Source organism: Pteropus medius, unplaced genomic scaffold, assembly GCF_902729225.1.
Source record: "Pteropus medius unplaced genomic scaffold, Ma_sr-lr_union100, whole genome shotgun sequence".
NCBI lineage: Eukaryota > Metazoa > Chordata > Mammalia > Chiroptera > Pteropodidae > Pteropus > Pteropus medius.
Window position 1 is genome coordinate 180,598 of NW_024346692.1, and position 18,728 is coordinate 199,325.

The 18,728-nt window shown below is 42.2% G+C and overlaps 1 protein-coding gene across 3 annotated transcripts in view; it reads left to right on the top strand.

The window, feature by feature from the left end:
* Positions 1 to 18,728, top strand: part of ETV6 (ETS variant transcription factor 6) — a 214,235-nt gene that overhangs the window by 77,912 nt on the left and 117,595 nt on the right. The window contains exon 2 of one of the 3 annotated variants that reach the window (XM_039876364.1): positions 7,906 to 8,035. The exons of 1 other annotated variant lie outside the window; for it this stretch is intronic. In XM_039876364.1, the coding sequence (XP_039732298.1) occupies positions 7,906 to 8,035 (130 nt within the window). The remainder of the gene's footprint in view (positions 1 to 7,905; positions 8,036 to 18,728) is intronic. One more of the 3 variants, XM_039876365.1, reaches the window with a different exon arrangement.

The window sequence follows — 18,728 nt, forward strand, 5'->3', positions numbered from 1 at the left end:
AGGTTGATCAAAAGCTTAGGGGCATTTCTGGATAAATCCAGCAGCAAGACTTCATTTCTCCCAGAAGTAACGCCTGCTGGTTCCATATAACCAGCTTTCTCATACTGAAGTAACCACTCTCAGTAGGACATGTACTTTCCTGGGGTTTTCAGGAGTGGTGATGTGTGTTGCTGAGTTTACCTACTCTCCACTTTGAGCGAAATCAATCATCTACATCATGGTCGGGACTCGTGTAAGCTGGGACGTGGAGGGGCGTGCTTTTAATTGTCCGACCCAGGTCTGAAGCTTGTGACCTTGTTTGCATCAGCACTGGGTTCCAGCCAAGTAAGCTGAGCACCCTTCAACCAAAAAAACATCCCTGGAAGCCACAACCTGGCATGAAAAGGAGTCATAGCTTGAGATTCTATGCTTACTAATTCATGTCAGAAATATTTAAGAAATTCAGAAAAAAATCAGCATCTCAAGGTTGGAGAGGATTTTAATTAAACTATAAAAATTAGAACAATAAAGAAATCTATTTGAGTTTTGTTTTTTGTTTTTGTGGTTTTTGTTTGTTTGTTTGTTTTTTGCTTTGGGGACTTGTCTTTAAAGTGGTTGCTCTTAGTTCTAGACACCAGTGCTTTTTCTAAGCAGTAGGATTCCCTAGGATCCTGGGAGGGAACTCAGGGGGCTATGGAAAAGGAGATTGTGGTGTTTATGTTTTACTTGGATCTGTTCCACCCACACTGTAGTTAATAACCTTTGACTTGCCAGGAGATGTACGATCATATAGAAGCAGCATTTTAGAGTTATAAGGCACCTTCAAGTTCCACCTGAGCTCCTTCTCGGGGCAGGGACCCCTCTTAGAGTCACCTAGTCTCAGCTTAAAATTGGCTTTCGGGGGAACAATAAGCCACACACATATTTCTAGTCCATAGGTCTCTGTTGCTGGCCCCGCCCTCTGAAAGATTATAGGTCAGCATTAACCCTTCCTTACACTGGTCCTTCCCATGAGGATCCTTTAAAGCTTTCTTTCCCCACAGGCCACGTATGTCTTTAGATCCTCCATCCATTCGTCATTTGAGAGAATGGGAGTCCGCATCTTCAGGCCATTGGAGAAGCCTTGTTGGACTGTGGCCACCGTGATTTCTGGAGGCCAACTCAGCTCCTTCTCTGTATAGCAATCTGCACACCGCAGGCTCCGAATAAATGTTGACAGGGCCTTTTTTCCTCACTGCTCCTGTTTGTCTCACCTGTATATTTAGATTTGCTGCTCTTGGATAAAGGGAAAGGAGTTGAGTAAGGGAATTGTATTTTGTTGTTTAAGGAAATGTTAGAGACAAAAGTAATGTATTTTTACTCAAAAATTACCTAAGACGTGATTTCTATAAGGTGAAGTCATCATATGCACCGGCAATCTATAAATGCCCTATTGGCCCTGCTGATTGTGTCCACAGGTAATACACATCCCTAGATGATGCCAATGGCTGTGCCTGTTCAGAGGTCATGCCTGGAGGAATTCTTTCATACATCGTATTTATCTGGTCCCTTTCCTTCAGCTAAATGCATCAACAACCTCCATCTATGCTCCTCATAGGATAAGAAACAGGATTAAGAAAGTCAGCAGCTTGGCTTAGGCAGCTCTGTTGACTGACCCATAGGAACTGCACTAAACTTCTGTGAGAAGCGAGGACACAAAGCAATGAAATATTCCAAAGCTGCTATAATCCTTACAAGCTTGAATTTATCTCTCGGGATATTCCCCAGAAGTTGTGAAGCCATTGTGGACTGGCCAGTGCCACTTAAATGTAATTTCTTATTTCTCTTCTTTATGCCAACTATTCCATTTCCCAAGCTGGTGACTTGAACAGATTGCTGAACTCCTGTGATCTTCAGATCAGGTTGCTCATGTGGAATGGAGATAATGATGCCTTCCTTACAGGGTTATTGTGAGTCTGAAATAAAGTCTTCTTGGGAGGCACATTCCAAGGGCTCTCTTCATGCTAGCTGCCCTTCCTACAGTGACTGTATTTTCCAACTAAGATTGGAACGTATGTTCTGAGGGGTATAACTGTTATGCATGAGTACCCATATGTATTTCTGGGGAAAATGACCCAGAATTTTTAATATTGGTGCCATCTTGGAAATTCTGGGACTTGTGGTAGCAGAATTCATAATGCCTAGTACAGGCCTTGGCTCCTAGTAGATGCTTGATGAATCCTAAAATATTTCATAACTATCATAGGGAGGAAAAAACCTGAATGACTTTCTACAGCAATGCTTGATTGCAGAGTCTATTGCTAACGCTTCTTTTTAGTCACCTTACTGTGCGTAGATAGCATAGTTCTGGGTAAAGGGAGGGATAAGATGCTTTGACTTAATTTTATCTGTTTGACGTACACAATACATTGTCTTCTGATTTTAGGATGTGATAGGCTAGAAGGTAAGGAAAGGGACTATTTCAGTTCTAAATATGCATGAATCTGCATATTTCAGGTCCTAAACACTTCTTCAATGTCCAAAGCAAAAGCACTCCTCATACCGGTGAAGCTGAGCTCCTAGTAGATCCCCGACATCAGTGTGAGTGGGATTTGTTGCACCACGCCACTCCCCATCCCCCACGGCTGAACAGGCATCTGGGTGACCAAGGGAGGAAGCTCCAGAGATCAGGAGTATAGTTCCCACCTACCCTAATTTTCACAGAGTACTCCCATTGTTTTTTTATCCTGAAATTATTTCAGGCACGTTTAAAGCAAAAGACCAGTTTAGTTGCAAAACTCTAATGACTCAGTACAGTACCCAGAAGGGTGTTTCTCTCATGAGAGGAGCTGGGCACTAAGAGGAGAGCTGACCTAGGCCACGGGTGTAGACATCTTCTGGAGCCTCGAAGGGATGGAAAAATAGCAGTGCAACTTCACTGCTCTGATTTGATGGATCTGGTTTTCTACTTCAAAATTCATAGTTGAACACCTACATCCTAAGGTGTGTGTATTCCACATCCCAATGTAATCTGTCCTTTCTAGGGGCATGCCAAAAATGTCATGGTCTGTGGCTCCGTGTATAATGTATATTTTAAAAGGAAGACCAACGTTTGCATTTTTTTCTCAAGTTCTTTAAGTTGATCTCGCTATATTTGGGGGTAAACACAATATTCAGTGTAGTTGTTCAAGTAAAAGAATTGACATTCAAGAGTGTGTTAGTTTAGGTTCCTGTGTATATCTATTTGTATTCCTACTCAGATTACCGTGCCAAAAATGTAGAAAACTGTGCCTCTCAAATTTCGATCTTGTTGATTTTTTTGGTGATATGTCGTTTTCTCTTGTTAATGAAAGCTTATTTAAAGAAAACCAGTCACCACCTTGAATCATTTTGCAGCCAGAAGAATGTACTTAAATAATTGTGTATTTGAGACTTAAGTTTAGCTTCCCATAGGAAAGATTTCTTCTGTTCAAGCTACAGAAAACAACTACAGTACAAGCATCCGCTTTCCTAAAAACCTGCAGGTAGAAAAGAGTCCTTCCCTCAAAATACTGAATATTATTCCTGTGTCCACTGTATCTCTGGTGCCTGCTGTTTTCATCTTGTCTGGGCTGCCGATTTTCAGTGCAGAGGCGGGGCAACAAAATGCTGCAGGATGCAAAGGGTACCTGTGGCATTTTTACCAGAGTTCACCAGGAAATGGCCATGGTCATCATTCACTGCTCTGTTTCTATGACACTCTTCCATCTCAGTACTATACATAGGCTTCCGAAACCATCATTGGGGCATTCTTGGCATTTATATTGGGAATGGGGACTACTTTTGGAAAAAGATCCTAATATAAGGACATCTCAGCTTTGTAGTAAGGAATCTTTGAAATTACCTATACACCATCTTTTTACAAGTAAACCAAACTTTATTTCTGTTTTTCTCAATTCCAGAAAAGCTTTATCTTTATTTCCAGAAAGTTAATATTTCACTGGCAATAGGCTCTAAGTTTCTCAACTTTTCAGCCTTTTCAAAGAGTTGATGGTGTAAAAAACAAGTGCATAAATGCACTAGGGGGATCCCCATGATTTATAGATGCTCTCTATTTTTTGAATAGGAAAGACATTTTTTAGTAATAATAATATTCATTTTTTGACTCTTCTGTAATATGCAAGCAGGGGTGGGAGGTGGGGAGAAATGCCATTTTTCTACTTAGCCCAAAATGTATAAGCTTGATTCGTGTGATAGTCACAGGTTCCTAAGCACTTGGTTTAAAAATGAGCAGCATTAGACGGGTACCCTTCATTGGTCCTTCGTGGTTGGGGGCAGAACTGAGGAGGGGGAGCTGAACACATCCTGGTTTCAGTAGTTGTGCTTGCAGCCACACCACTCCATATTCCACTTAAATTTTTTTTTATTTTTTTAAAAAAAGCTTTCTATAATGGTTAGTAAAATTTACATTTCATCCCTTGCCCAAAACTATTTTTAGCCTTATTTTCTCAGTTCAGAGCTTCCTACTGCTCTTCCCACCCACCCCCCACCCCTCTTTTCATAGGTATTACAATTGGCCTTAGAAATGGCGATGCTTCTCTTTTTGATCTTCTGGTTGGTTTGATAGGTTATGTCTGCAGATTTGAGAGCAGAGCAGCCTGTTTTATTTTTTTAGCATCTAAACAGTAATGTTCCCACATCACTGCAATTTTAGTCACATCATTGACCTCCGCTGGCAGTTTATCCCTCTACAACACTCGAATGCATTAATATCACTGTCTGTAGCATTTTAATTTAATTAAGGTAGTGGTTACGATCCTCTTGGGAAAATTCTTATCCCCTCTCTAATGTTAAAATGAAGCACCTTTGGTTTTCATCTGACTGTTTGTTTCAGAGGTGAATGAGCTCTAAGCGGGTGCTTCCCTTCTCTTTGGTGGGGTCAGACCAGAGAAGCAGTAGTGAGAATAAAGAGGTTTCCTTTATTCGAGAAATTGGATATTTGTCTCCTTAAGCCTCTCTGTCTAGATGTCTCCATCTGAGATGGTGGGATTTGTTTCATTTTTCTAATTGCTGATAATCTGCTGAATGTGCCACCGTGGATGTTAAGTGCATGGTTATAGAAATAGATTGAAAAATGCGGACCATGTGAGTCACCCTAGAGACTAATAAAAAGACAAAAGGAGATGAGCCTGTGGTGTGGGGTTCCCAGGTGTGTGTTTTGTTCTCCTCGGAAAAGAGCCCAGGCACCGAGCTACATCCTCCCTAGGGTTCTGAGTGCGCTGCTGGCCGCTGGGCCGAGGGTCACGATAGTGTGTAATGGCTGCTAGCAAACGCTGGAAGCCCTAGAAGTACATTTTACTTTTACTTTTCCCCCTCTTGATCAAGGTTCCCTCTCTTCTGTTACCGATAAGTCTCTCCATTGAACCTTTTCAAAAGAGCTTCCCATCCAAAGCTTATGGTGTCACAGTCTCGCTGAGTGGAAGCCGTCACCGAGAATGAGAGGAGTTCAGCGTCCACACTCACTCAGTCTCTGGCCTTCTTTTCATAAGTTTCCTCATCAGATAGCACCGTTGTCTCCAACTAGAATTGTTTCCATGTGGGTGGGGAGGTGGCATAAAATCCCAGGGCAAGCACTGAAGGGTGGCATTTCAGTGTAGCAGTAAGGACAGGGAACCATGAAGAAGTGCAGACACACTCGGGGCTGCCTCCGGAGAAAGTGCGGTGAAATGAAGGTACAGCACAATGGTAACTTAGCAAGTCAGAGTATACACATTTTAAAGGTAGTACTTAGCTTGTCTTTTATAAGTAAGCCGGACATAGATTTTTCCCCAGATAAAATAACATCTACTTTGAGGGCTGGGTTTCTGCCAGCTTGTCCTCAGTGGAGTTGGCGAGGGGTAGGAAGGCTGGGATGAGGTGGCCTGTCACTCATGTGGAATAGTTACAGGATCTTGGGAGTTTCTCCATGCTTTAAAGAGAAAGTCATCACCGTATTACAAAATGCCATCTTCTTTTTTTTCCCTCGCACTCACGCCATGCCATTTGAAAACTGGCTGCACAATGTTTTCTTCATCAACAGTTTCACTTCTGCAAAAAACCCTAACAAAACAGAAAGCTATTTCTGGGAGTGAAGTTAACTGTAGATAAGATATCTAGATATATATTGGGACTGGGGGCTTATTCAAGGGTTGAAGCTTATGGAGAATTGGTTATACTAGAAAAACAGACTATTTATAAAATGCTTTAAAAGCCTATTTCACTTCCAAAAAAAAAAAAAACCCTAAACAGATTTTGTAAGTTTCCCACACGTGTGTTTGTCTTTACCTCTTTCACCCCCAAAACCCCAAACCAAATGCCAAAAATATAACTCATCCTTATGTTAGAGTTGCTCAAAATATGTGTGATATTTGGTAAAGTTCAAGAAAAGCGAAGTTGCAAGTTTCGCCTCTAGGTGACCTTTCTCAGGACATCTTGATTAATACAGAAATGAAATTTAGGATGTGTGTGACTGCCCTTAATTTAAAAATTCACCACGAAACTTTAGGATGTATATTTAAACAGAAATATTTCAAATGCCCTAATTCTTGGTTGAGGATGCCTCAGGGAAGGTATAGCGATTCCATTCGGAAATTACGAAAATATGTATATATTCATTTAAAATCAAAACTTCCTACCACAACCACCAAACTTTCCAGGCTGTGAGCAGAAGAAAACCTTTAATTTGGTTATAGGGCTGGGGGACTCCCCTGCTTCCCTTTGCACATTTGATGAAACATAAAATGTTAGAGAACTGTCTTTCCGAAACATAAACACCCCCTTCTCTTTATTTTAACCTGTGATTTTTCTTTTGGTCCTGATTTCTGTTTTCATAATGGCATCTTACTGATCTTTTTCCCCCAACCTATTTTTGGACCTTGTGTGTCCCACTTTACTTTGCCTAGTTAAACCACAGAAACTAACGGAAGTTATGTTTAGTAGGTATGGACTGCAAGTCAAACTAGTGCTTATGTAGATGTCAGATGCAAATTGCAAGCATCTGGCTGAACACAGTAGTTGGTTTCTTGCCATTATTTGCCATGTTTTAACTTCAAACAAATAATAATCCTCCCCATCCCATCGAGTTGTTTTAATTGATCTAACAAACACAAGCCTGTTTGAATTTAAACAGTAGATCTGCTGAGGCCCCCTCCCCCTTTCCTTGTCAGTTGAATAAGTATCTTCAGTTAAACAGTACTTTTCTTAAATGCAGATGATTCTCTGAATGAGCTTTGAAATACTTCAGAAGGAAAGGAAATATTGATTCTGAGATGGAGAATGAAGAGACAAGGAGATACCTATTGATGTTACAGATGATTCCTTACTGTAAAGGAAAAAAATAATTCTTGGATATTTTTGGTGGTTGTATAATGTGATAGCTGGATAATGGAAAAATCTTGCTCATAGATTTACTAACTAAATCTCGAATTTATAATCCATCACTTTGAGCTCACCTCTTGTTGGATCTGACTATAGGATCATACTTGGATTAGAAGCCGAGGATGTTGCCAGAGAAGAGGAAACGTGGTTTTCGAGTATTGGCGACATTAATTATATGACTTGGAAGAAACTCATTTTTGAGAGTCTTTAAAGCCATTCTCTTGGACATAACTGTTCTGTTTCCTCTTCCTGTCTTTCCTCTTTACTTGAACAAACCACCAGTGCAGAGAGAGAAGAAAAAGAAAAGGAGAAGCCCTATTTTATACCTTTCCAGAGTTTTAGTCATGAATCCCAAATGCTAGGGATCTGAAAGACGACCGTATAGTATCTGGAGAGGGAGCCGGTGGGATTGCCGTGAAGCCTGGCTGGGCCCGGGCTCAGATGTGCCCTTCCCTTTGGCCCCCACCCCACTCCCTGATTTCACACCTCAGTTCCAAGTGTTCATTGTTCTTTCTCCCCTCTCCCCTCTTCCTGCTCTTTGTTTTGGCTCAGCAGGAGCGAATTTCATATACACCTCCCGAGAGCCCGGTGCCCAGTTACCCTTCCTCGACGCCACTTCATGTTCCAGTGCCCCGAGCGCTCAGGATGGAGGAAGACTCGATCCGCCTGCCCGCGCACCTGCGTGAGTGTCCGCGCGCGCCGGGGACGGGGAAAGACAGACCGACAGACGGACAGACGGACGGAGGGACCGCAAGGTCAGAATGACTGACCGTGCGGGGACCAGGGGGCCAAGGGGCCAGGGGGCAGGGCTTCAAGCTGGAGAGGGACGAGCTCTGAGATTGTGAATTTTCGGTGACTTCCAAAGCTCCTTTGCAGTCGTTCGCCCCCCTCCTCAGAATGGCTTTGAAAACCTTGAGATTCCTGTCCCTTGTTTCTCCGTGGATTCATTTCGGCTCTCTGACATGTTTCCTAAAAATCTGGAATTGGACAATATATGGCAGAGTCAACTAAATCTTCTAAGAAGCAAGGTGAATTTGTTGGGACAGTTTGTCTTTCTTTCTAGATTCACACTGATTCCCCTTTAATATTTTTTTAGACCTTAAATTCGTCTCAGCTTCTGAGTCAGTCTCACTCCCCGCTTTGCTAATTTTTAAGCTGTGTGCTCTTCCTGTCTCTTCCTCCCTCGTTTTCCATGCCGGCTGCTTTTTTTGTTTGTTTCTTTTTATGCGCCTAGATATGGCCTTTCTCTCCCCCTCCTTTCTTCTGCTCCCCTCTCTCTGGCTTCTCATGCCTGCATTGCCTCCACAGTCCGTTTGTAATATTTCCACCTTTCCCTCCCAAATCATCTCTGCCCTTGCCTCTACCACCTCCCCTGTCTGAATCTTCGACTGCGACTTGGCAGGGCAGCAGGGCCAACACACTTGCGCTGCTGGGGCCAGCTTCCAAAGCAGCCGACACCTGTCATTTCCTTTTTTGTCTTTCTTTCCTGTGCTGCCACCCAGCCCAGATGATACAATGTGATGGGGGCAGCTGGGGAGAATGAATCACCTGATTCCCACCCTGATCACGATGTCCAAGAAAATGCCAGGTTCTCTGGCTTGAATATTATCCCGAGGGCACAAGTCCAGATTATGGAGGATGCTGGGGGTCACCTTGGCCCTTCCCTAGTTAAATCCTAATAACTTAAATAGTGGCACAGTTGTGTTTGCCATCTCTTTCTGGCATGGGAATGCTCCCCAGGTTATTATTCTCTTGCTCCATCCTTCCTCACAAGCCAGAAGGTTGCTTGCTGAAAGTGGAGAACAATAGGAGACAGAGGACGCAGGTGTCGCTTTACTCTTTTCTGTGATAATTCAGGGAGTCAGATGACCATGATGCTGGGAGGTAGTGGCGGGACATTGCTGCCTTATCCCTTCTCTCCCACAGTAGGGAGGATTGCGAGGCTCTTGGGGACCCGTCTTCCAACTTGCTGTCTCCATCAGTATTTACAGAATTGCTACATATTATGGTCAGCACATTCCAGCTTCACTTGGGCAAGGAGGTAAAGGGTCCAGTTCCACTCTACGTAGCATCTTCTGCTCAATGAGCTTTTAAAGGTGAAATTGGGACTGTATTGGCGCCAAGGTCATGGCTGCAGGCACTGTCGTCCTTAGTAAACTAGAGTATTGTGGCACCATTGGAGCAGACCAGATTGCAAAAGAAACTACAGCCAGGTCATAGCATCTTTCCCTCCAGAAGCTGTCCCATGACTCGTATAGCCACCTCAGGAGGGAACACACTCAGACAAAACACTCCTACTACCTAACCTCATTCATTTATTCATTGAACAAGTAGTTCGTTACCCATGCTGTGCCAGACACTCTTCTGGATGCCGGGGATATAGAAATGAAAAAAGCAGGCCAAACTCCTTGCCTAGTACATAGAGAAAAAAAATTATGAACATTTGTCTCAAATGGGCTGCTGTTTTTTCCGAGCTTTTTATTCTTATGCTTTGACACATCCTCCCTAATTAAGAGGCCCTAATTCCTGGTTTGGCTCCAGATGGCTTTGCATATTTCAGCTCCTTTACCATAGAACTGCCTCTCTGTAGGAAGTTATCATGGTAAAACTAACATACACATCAAACTGGCAGTCAGGAGGCCTTAATTCTTAACCAGTTCTGCTGTTAAACCAGCTGCTTGACTGTGAGTCAGTCACTACAATACTCAGTTTTCCTACCATACAATGTTATGATTGGACAAGAGAACATCTAACAGCCCTCTTAACTTCAAAATATGATTCTCACCTAAAGAATCATTCTCCCTACTTGGAACTGTTCCTTTCATACCAACACTTCAATTTTGGCGAGAGTAGACAGATTCCTCATAGAGCCACAGCTGTGCTGCTTACCACTATTTTGCCAGACCCTACTGTGTGCCAGCACACAATCATAATAGCTAATACCTATTGTGAGATTACCCTGTACGCCAGGCACTGTGTGAAGTCCTTCATGTAAATTCTTATTTCATTCTCACAGCAATACTTATATGGTCGATATTTTTTTTATAACCATGCCACAAGTAAGGAATTTAGAGCTTAGAGAATTCAAGCATCTTATCAAGGTCACACACTTAGGCTCTCATCTAATATGCCACTACATGTGTTCAATAAATACTTTTTGGATGGATAGATGAATTCAGGGTTGACACTTAACCATTATTCACTGATGTGGCCATAGCATTGGTTTATGGCTAGAATCTGTTCTAACTGATCATTAGAACATAGACTCTAAGAATCTGTTCGAAGTGATTCAGTGGCTTTCTCCACTTTAAGTAGGTAGGTGGGTGGGTGGATGGATGGATGGATGGATCCTCACATAGATAATTATTAGATATAGGACTATGTCATATTATTGCTGACCTTAGAATATAATCAGTTGTTAGGTTATGCATTCAGTTCAGGGTGATGATTTTGCCTGAATGCCTACTCTCTGGCATTCTGACTTTGGAGACTTCCTTGGTAATCTGCATGAGCCCTGTTGTGACACCATTAGTTCCAACATCTGGAATGAATCCTCTAAAAGTGGAGGTTCCCAGGCTCTTGCTGTTTGTCCGCAGCTGGGGCTTTCCACATGAGGCTGAAATGCCCTCTTCCCGCTCCTGTTCCTGGACTCAGCTGCCCATCAGGCTGTTTGAGAAACGTCTCATGTAGCTGGTAGGATGGTTGAGGCTGTGCTGTATACTTGAAGATGCGTCCCAGCTGGGTTTCCAAACCTAAAAGAAAATAAATATTCTAACAAGGGAGTTGGGTCGTTGCTGTTTTAATCTGGGATTCCAGACAGTTCCCAGTGGAATGCTCATGGAAAGTACGGGGAAGAATCTGGAAGCCAAGACAGCAGCAGGACTTTTATGGTATTACTAGGTCGAAAGCATTTTTAGCGGCTTGTTTTAAAGAGATACTCACCAGACTGGTGTGCCTCAGAGCGGCTTCTTTTCACCATTTATCCTCATTGATCTCCAGATAAACTCTCTCTCTCTCTTAACTCTTTATTTTTCTCCTTTCCTTCTTAAAATATATTCCTTCCTGGTTGGAGGAAGGCGGGGATCATAGTATTTAAGATTCTCTTATTGAGGGTTTCTCATCATTTTGTTCTGCAAACTCACAGCTATGGCCAAACTGAGGATACAGCGTGACAAATTAGCAAGCTATTGAGAAGTAGAAAGTCAAAGTGATAAATGGAGCAGAGTGTTAAGTGGTGATTATAGAGGACTTGAAAGGGACAGGCAGGGGCAGTCCAGGCGCATAGGAAAACAGGAGAGGCAAGGAGAGAAGGGCCAGCGCCGTGCCGTCTTGGTCTGGCTTCCTTACTGCCCAAATGTGTAGGCCAGTGCCCTTCGGCATCCTACGGCTCCTGGAACTTCCCTGTTTCATCAGGAGAGCAAACACAGTGTGTTTATTGAGGAGCTAAAAATGGCTTCTTTTTTTTTTTTTTATTCTTCCATAAAGAGTACTGCTGGAGGATAGAAGAGCTGAAATACAACAGTTTTAGCAGGTAGATAAAAACAAAAAGTTCCATTCTTTAAAGGGAACATAAACCTTTCATCGTACCTTGAAAACACTAAAAAGGACCGAAGACCCCCAGAGTTCCTCAACAGGATTACTCTTAATTCTCTAAGCAGAGAAGGGCTATTGCTTAGAGCAAGAAATGCCTTTTTCTAATTCTCACTGGGGGCCTTCACACTCTCATCCCATGAAGGAGAGACTTTTTCTAACTCGTCTGCCCAGAGACCACCTTTTTCTAAATTCATGGAGTTGTGAGTGCTGAGGGCACAGCAAAAGGTGCCGCATGAGGTGGGGCCAGCCCTGGGAAACACTTCACCTCACACAGTGATTCAGGGCGCCCCTTATGATAACAGTAGTACGTTTCAGATTGATGAGGCAGAATTTAAATAAGTAAATGTCTTTTCTTTATTCTAAATTCCCTTTTCCATCATATTTAGTCGATACAATTGCATCTAATGATATAATCACCATTTGCCCAAAGACTTTGCATTCTGCAGTGCCAGTTTGAACTAAAATCCCTGGGAATTGGTATTTAAAAATCGGAACCTAAGACTCATTCATCATATTTAATAGGGTTATGGTTTATGATGTTGAGGGTTAATAAATAGCCATAGTAGCTGCCTGGAGTTTTCTAGAGTCAGAACACCAGAAATAGTCCCTTGGCTCTACTTCCTTTCTTTGTGAATCTTTCAAAATTCTTACATTACTACTCCTACTTGTGCGTGTTTAATAATTTAATTTAATGCCTTCCTCTGGAAATGTTACCTTGCCGCTCACCCACTTGGCGATTTTGCATTCTCAGCAGAGTAACTGAGTTTAAGTCAGTCATGTGACAAGCAAAGCTATATTAGAACCAGGATAGTGAAAAGAGATTGAGTGTTGCTTGTTTCTAATTAGCTGGAGCAGCAAACAATTTTATATGCTTTCACGTTATTTTTGTTTCCAAAGAAGAGGCAAAAATGGGAATTCAATACAATCATAGTATTTTATGTTGTTTTAAGTAACAAAAATGTGTTCATATACACTGTCTCATTTAATCATGTAATAGTCCTTGAAGTAGGTGTTACTAATTCTAGTTTATTGATGAGCTGGCTGTGGCTCATATTGGTCCACTGAATGTTTAGATTCACTCAGCACATGAAGAATCTAATGTGATTGCTATTTTGGAAGTCACCATTTACCCTTCTTAGGAGGACACGTAATGGCAAAGTCTCAGGGACTTGAAAGTGGAGGCACTGATGCTTATCGGAGTCTGGGCCGTGGGGTACAGGGATGGGAGTAGCTGTGGCTGAAGTGATGTACTTGACTAGTAATTTGTGCTGAACCTCCAATAGGCTGGCTTTCATCAGGAAAGTAAGTCCGTTACTATGGATAATTCGTTCTGGTTTTGCTCACCTATTTCGACTCTTCTTTACTCTCTTCTGAGCTCAGGATGAAGTTCAGTCTGTCTTTGCAACCAAAGGGACCGAGCCTGCCACAGAGGCCTCAGAGGGCCAGCCTGGGAATGGGTTCCACCAAGTACCCCCATTCCTTGGCATTTCACCAAAGATGACCTCCTGAGAACAAGTGCCATTTTCCTTTCATTCTTTCTGAATGGAAAAGCGTGGTAATAGGAAGGACTTAGGTTCGGACAGACCCAAGTAGCCTTGATTTCAGAGCCATCTATTATGATTTAACCTCACTAAGACTCAAATTTCTAATACATCAACTGATGAGGGTTTCTCACAAGTATCAGAGCAAGTATATATATAACACTGAGCACAGCACATTATAGACTGTGGCCCATAACACACTAGAGCTCGATTTCAGTTTCCTAATCTGTCAAATAGCCTCTTTAGGAGGTGGCTTTCCCATTTTCAAGGGCCAAAAGAAGCATATATGTCCTTGTCTGTTTCATTAAAGAAAGGGCCTAGAGTTCTGTCTAAACAGTATTGAGACTGATTTTTCTAAGCCACTGTGAACATCAGCTTTCCTCTCCCTATGATTTCTAGAAGCCCTAGGGCACACCAGCACAGGGCCTTTTCACTACCATATCTACACCTCTGTCTGTAACTGTTTTTGTTTTGTTTTGTTTTTGCCGGCCTTGCCTGATCTGTAAGCCTCCTTCCTTAGCCTTCTCCACCCTTCTAAGACTTAGTAATCCCTTCCCTATTGTCTGCCATTATCAGTGTTTCAAAAATGGCCTAACCTCAGCTGCCTGTGACGTGTCATGACATCACCAGCAGAATTGAGGCAAGGACAAAGGAAAGCAGATTTAATTCTCAGGATCTTGACAAAGCAATAATGACTTCTCACAAGGATGGCTAGCTACTGGCATTTTATATTCTGTTCTCCTTAAACCTTCCTTTGAGCGCCTTCACTTTTTACATTCAAATGCTTGAAGGCTTTCTCTTTTTCCAGCAGCCCATGAGGCTGTACCAGGTCCCAGGGTAGCTGCTTCAGATTCAAACAGCTCGAAGAGAAAAAACAGCCCACAGCAGACCAGCCAGGATGCTTTGGAAGGGAAATTTCCTTTTTGGGTTTGCTGTCTGAAAGAATTTCCGATGCAGGCAGACGTTAATTCCTAGCTCCATGCTTCCTGATAAGGAAGCAGCTTCAATAAATGCAGCTATTTTTAGATGTCTTTTTTTTTTTTTTAAATATATAACCAGAGGTCTATTGACCTTTTCTTTCACTTCGCATTTCATGCCATGCTCTCCATACACATTTAAGGCAGTTCCTCCGGCATAAACTCTATGACAATGAGGTTCTGGTCCTGTGGGGGTGGGGAAGGGAGGCCCCTCAATGTCCTTAGAATTCTGAAGGAGACATTTGGAAGCTGTTGGCAATGGGTTGTCCCTACCTGGTGCCGTGAGTTATTTATGTGAGTCTAGAGATGCCCAGCTCTACTCTAGACCCAATATTGAAAGTTTATGACAGACTAAGTGAGAGCCATTTAAAAGTGAAAGCCGACAAGAACCTGTCAGCTCTGAGTAGAAACTTGAACAACAGGAAATAAGAAAAGACATTTTGATTTCTTCCATCTCCTCGATGATCTCCCCTTGGATTTTCCCAGCTCTCAGTACCTCTGAGGTCTTTCTCTTGGCATATTAGGGTTTTACAAAACGAAAGGTGCCTGTCCATCAATTCCATGGTTGGCCTCATATGTACCTACATAATCCTGCTGGCAGGATGATAAAGATTCAGTATGATGTTGTTAGAGGTGGGGAATAACTGGAAAATAACATTGTAATAAAATAAATAATTTTAAAATAAAAGTTATTTCTCAGTTATTCCCCACCTCTTCTGCATTATCTCAAAGCACTGATTGGGCAGAGTCTATACAAATATGATATTAAATAATAGATGTTTTCTCCTATTTTCTTCATGCCTGAGTTAAACCTCATCGGCAGTTCAGATTCTTAGAGTTTTTGACAACAATGATGTTGACCACTTTGTGCTTTTCCAGAAGTAAACGTTACTGAGAACCTCCAGATGTTACTGATTTCACTCTCGGCAATAGGAGGGTTCTGGTTCAGTTGTCTGAACCATCCATGTATGTTTTTGGGGTATTTTTCTCTGTCTGTTCTAAAGCAAGATGGAGCTAAATTTGAGAGATTTCAACTATCCCATGTCTGGCCACATGCTAACTGTAAATTCCCAAGAACGGTTCATCACCCTCCCTTTATATTTACTGCTTCCATCTTGGGTAGGTGGACTAAACCCCATTGTTTTGAAATTAGTCTCTATTTCTGTTTTCTCTAGATCATGGATAGAAATAGCCTCAAATGGGGCTCTAAGATTTCAGTAATAGAAATGCAGATTGCAGATATAGATACTGGATAAAGAGCTGTGGATGTGTGGTGGATACAGATTGGATGCCTGGAAGGAAGAGTCTAACCCATGCAGGGCTGTGCAGGGCTGTGCAGGGAATGCTTTATTTCGCTCCTTCAGCTGGGGCTGAATTCTCTACTCTGGGGGTGGAACATGAACTAAAGTGATTCACTGAGGAGGACAAAGATTTGTAAGGAAAGATGTCACAATCATTAAAAAAAAAAGTGCCTAGGTCAGTATTGCAGGGTGTAGAATAGCACTATCTTATGGGGTATCAGACAGTTTATGTAGCTCCACTTTAGAAGTAGCAGTGTTAAGATTTCATTACCAATTTGTTTTCCAGGAATGGCTTGCCTCTCTCTGAAAATATGTTTCTTTTTGTCGTCATACTCCACCTCCCACTTTATAGGAGCTGTGCTCCTCCTTAGGAGCCATTCTGTGGCCACCTGTGTATAAGATGCCACTTTAGAGAATTATTGTTACAATAATGTATAAGTAATCATTGTCACTACTATTTATTGAGCACTTTTTAATGCCAGGAACTTTATACATATTATTCTGAATAATGGTTAACACTGCAAGGTGGATATTATATATCTGTTTTATATTTGAGGCTCAGAGTGGTAAATCACTTGCCAGAGGGACAGAGAGAGAAAGCGAAGGAGCCACAATTTGAATCCAGATCTAATTCCAAAATCCAGTCTTTTTTTTCCTCTTCATTATGAGGCTTCTTAAAAGTATTAGGAACTACATTATTTCCTTTTAGCCGTTGATTAGAAGGAGAAAGCCAAGCTAACAGGTTGATTTTTTTTTTTAATTTAAGCAAAATTTGTATAAACCATGGACAAGAAAGGCAAAAGGGATAAATAAAATCAGAGACGAACTAAATTATCTTTTGAACTTTTAGAGGTAGGTACATTTTCAAACTCAGTTCTCTTTGTAGACTTATCTGCAATGTATTTTCAGGTATCCATGTAAATTCTGAAGTGTTACAAACAAAATTAAATGAAGTAAAAAGAGGTTCCTATTGCCCGCAATTTTCCATCTTTTTAAAAGAGATGATCAACCTCCCAGATTATTATTATACAGTAAGAAAGGTGTTGTGCTACAATGGAGATTGTATTACTGGGTTCACAAATTCAAGCATTTCACTTCCTAATACTTTTTGTTAATCTGACCTGCTTCAGAAAGATTGTCTGATATTTTGGTGCCTTAGTTTACCCACTTGGCATATGTGCTGGGAAACTATTTCAATAGGACGACACAGCAAGGAGTGTGCTTGTCTTGGGGACCATCCTCTGAGCATTGGCCTAGCATGATTACTAATAGGTGACCCCAAACTATTCATTCATTCTCCCTGGGCTGTCGTTTTCTCATCCGTAAAGCCAAGTAGCCTGAACATATGATTCTTCAGCTTCTTTGCAGCTCAACCATTTGTTCTTCTCTAATTCCAGAAGAGAAATCCAAGGGTTGTTAGCAGTGGAGCCTTATCTATAAATACTAAGGATCATGATCATTCACTTGATTTCGAGCACTCAGTATCAAATTTTAGTGCAGATGGTGGTATTTCGGTGATGCAGAAAGTGGTCCTCTAGCTGTGATTGTTTTGTGAGGATGCCCTTCTGCAAGGAAATATGGAAATTCAATGCCCGACACTGTTGGACACTTCCCTGTGCTGCCCATGATTGAGGTCAAGTACGATGCCAGCACCTAAGACTTACAGGCCTTCTGAAGGCAGTCATGGCCGCTTGTGCCTTATGCTGGTTCCCACGCCCGGACAGCCAAATCTCAGGCCTGCTTCCCTGTTCTCATAGCCCCTCTTCTGGCCTGACTGCATTACGCATAGGTGTGGCTTCTGGTAAGTACCTACTTGACCCAACTGTATGATCTGTGAGAATGCCCTCCACAACTTTAGACATGTTGGCCTTTCCTGTAATCTGTAAAATGACAGTGTGTATTTTGCTCCCTCTCTAGATGGTGTCCACTGGGCTTTGGGGGTTATAGAGCCGACTGATCTGCATAGATAGGCCATACTATACTCCTTCAGCCAGCCCCATAGCACATGCACAGTTAATATTGCATTAATTAATTATGGGGGAAAAAAGCACAGTTGGCAAGAGAATGAAGGCTTTCAGCTTCTAAAGTAAAGGCTTTGATGCCGAGCTTTAAAGTACATTTCCATCTGCCCCAGCCAGCGGAGAGAATCTGTGACACTTATACCATCCCTTGGGCATCAAAACTCATGCCCAAGAAACTATTTCTAAATAGAGGTCCCGAACTAGTTACTGAATCATCTCCTCATTGCCATGGGCTGTGAAAAGAGGGCTGAGGATTAGAGAGAAAAGAATTGCCCAAAGCAGCAGTAATTGGTGAACAAAGGTGAGAAGGGGTTTTATTTTGCCTCCTGAAGCATCTCTTGCATCACCAACATTAGGAGCTCTTTATAGAGAAACAAATATGAGCAAAGGATTTGGTTCCAACCCTCTTGAGGAAATAAAATTACTCTTTCTCCTTCCTCCTTTTATGCCTTACTTCAGGAAGTAGCCCTAAGGCAGGGCCAGTTCACACAACCTGTTATTCTGAAGGGTTGGAAGGTTCGTCTGTCTTGGGCCTATTTTCCTACTAGGCGTGAACAGAAGCGGGGAGAAAACTTTCCTTTCTTTTTCATTCCGATTCCTTCCGCACTGTCGTTCTCACGGAACTGAGCTCCCACACTTACTCCTTTCACTTCCTGTACAAGGTGCTGGAGAAGCCGCCTCGCGAAATCCCCGCCCTGCACCAACAGTTCTGGTTCCCCTCCTTACGGCTCCATCATTTTGTGTGGGGCTCTCACTGACCTTAGAATTTGGCTACGATTCCAATGTTTACCCAGATGTTTGGGGTTTTATTTAAAGGTCTTTTAGGAACACAAAAGTAGAAGTTCCCTAAGATAGATATTTCTCACTTGCGAGTCATGGGTTAGAAACGTCCTTTTAAACTACACTTTAATTCTCTCATCATGCTGAGAGGAACTCAGAGAC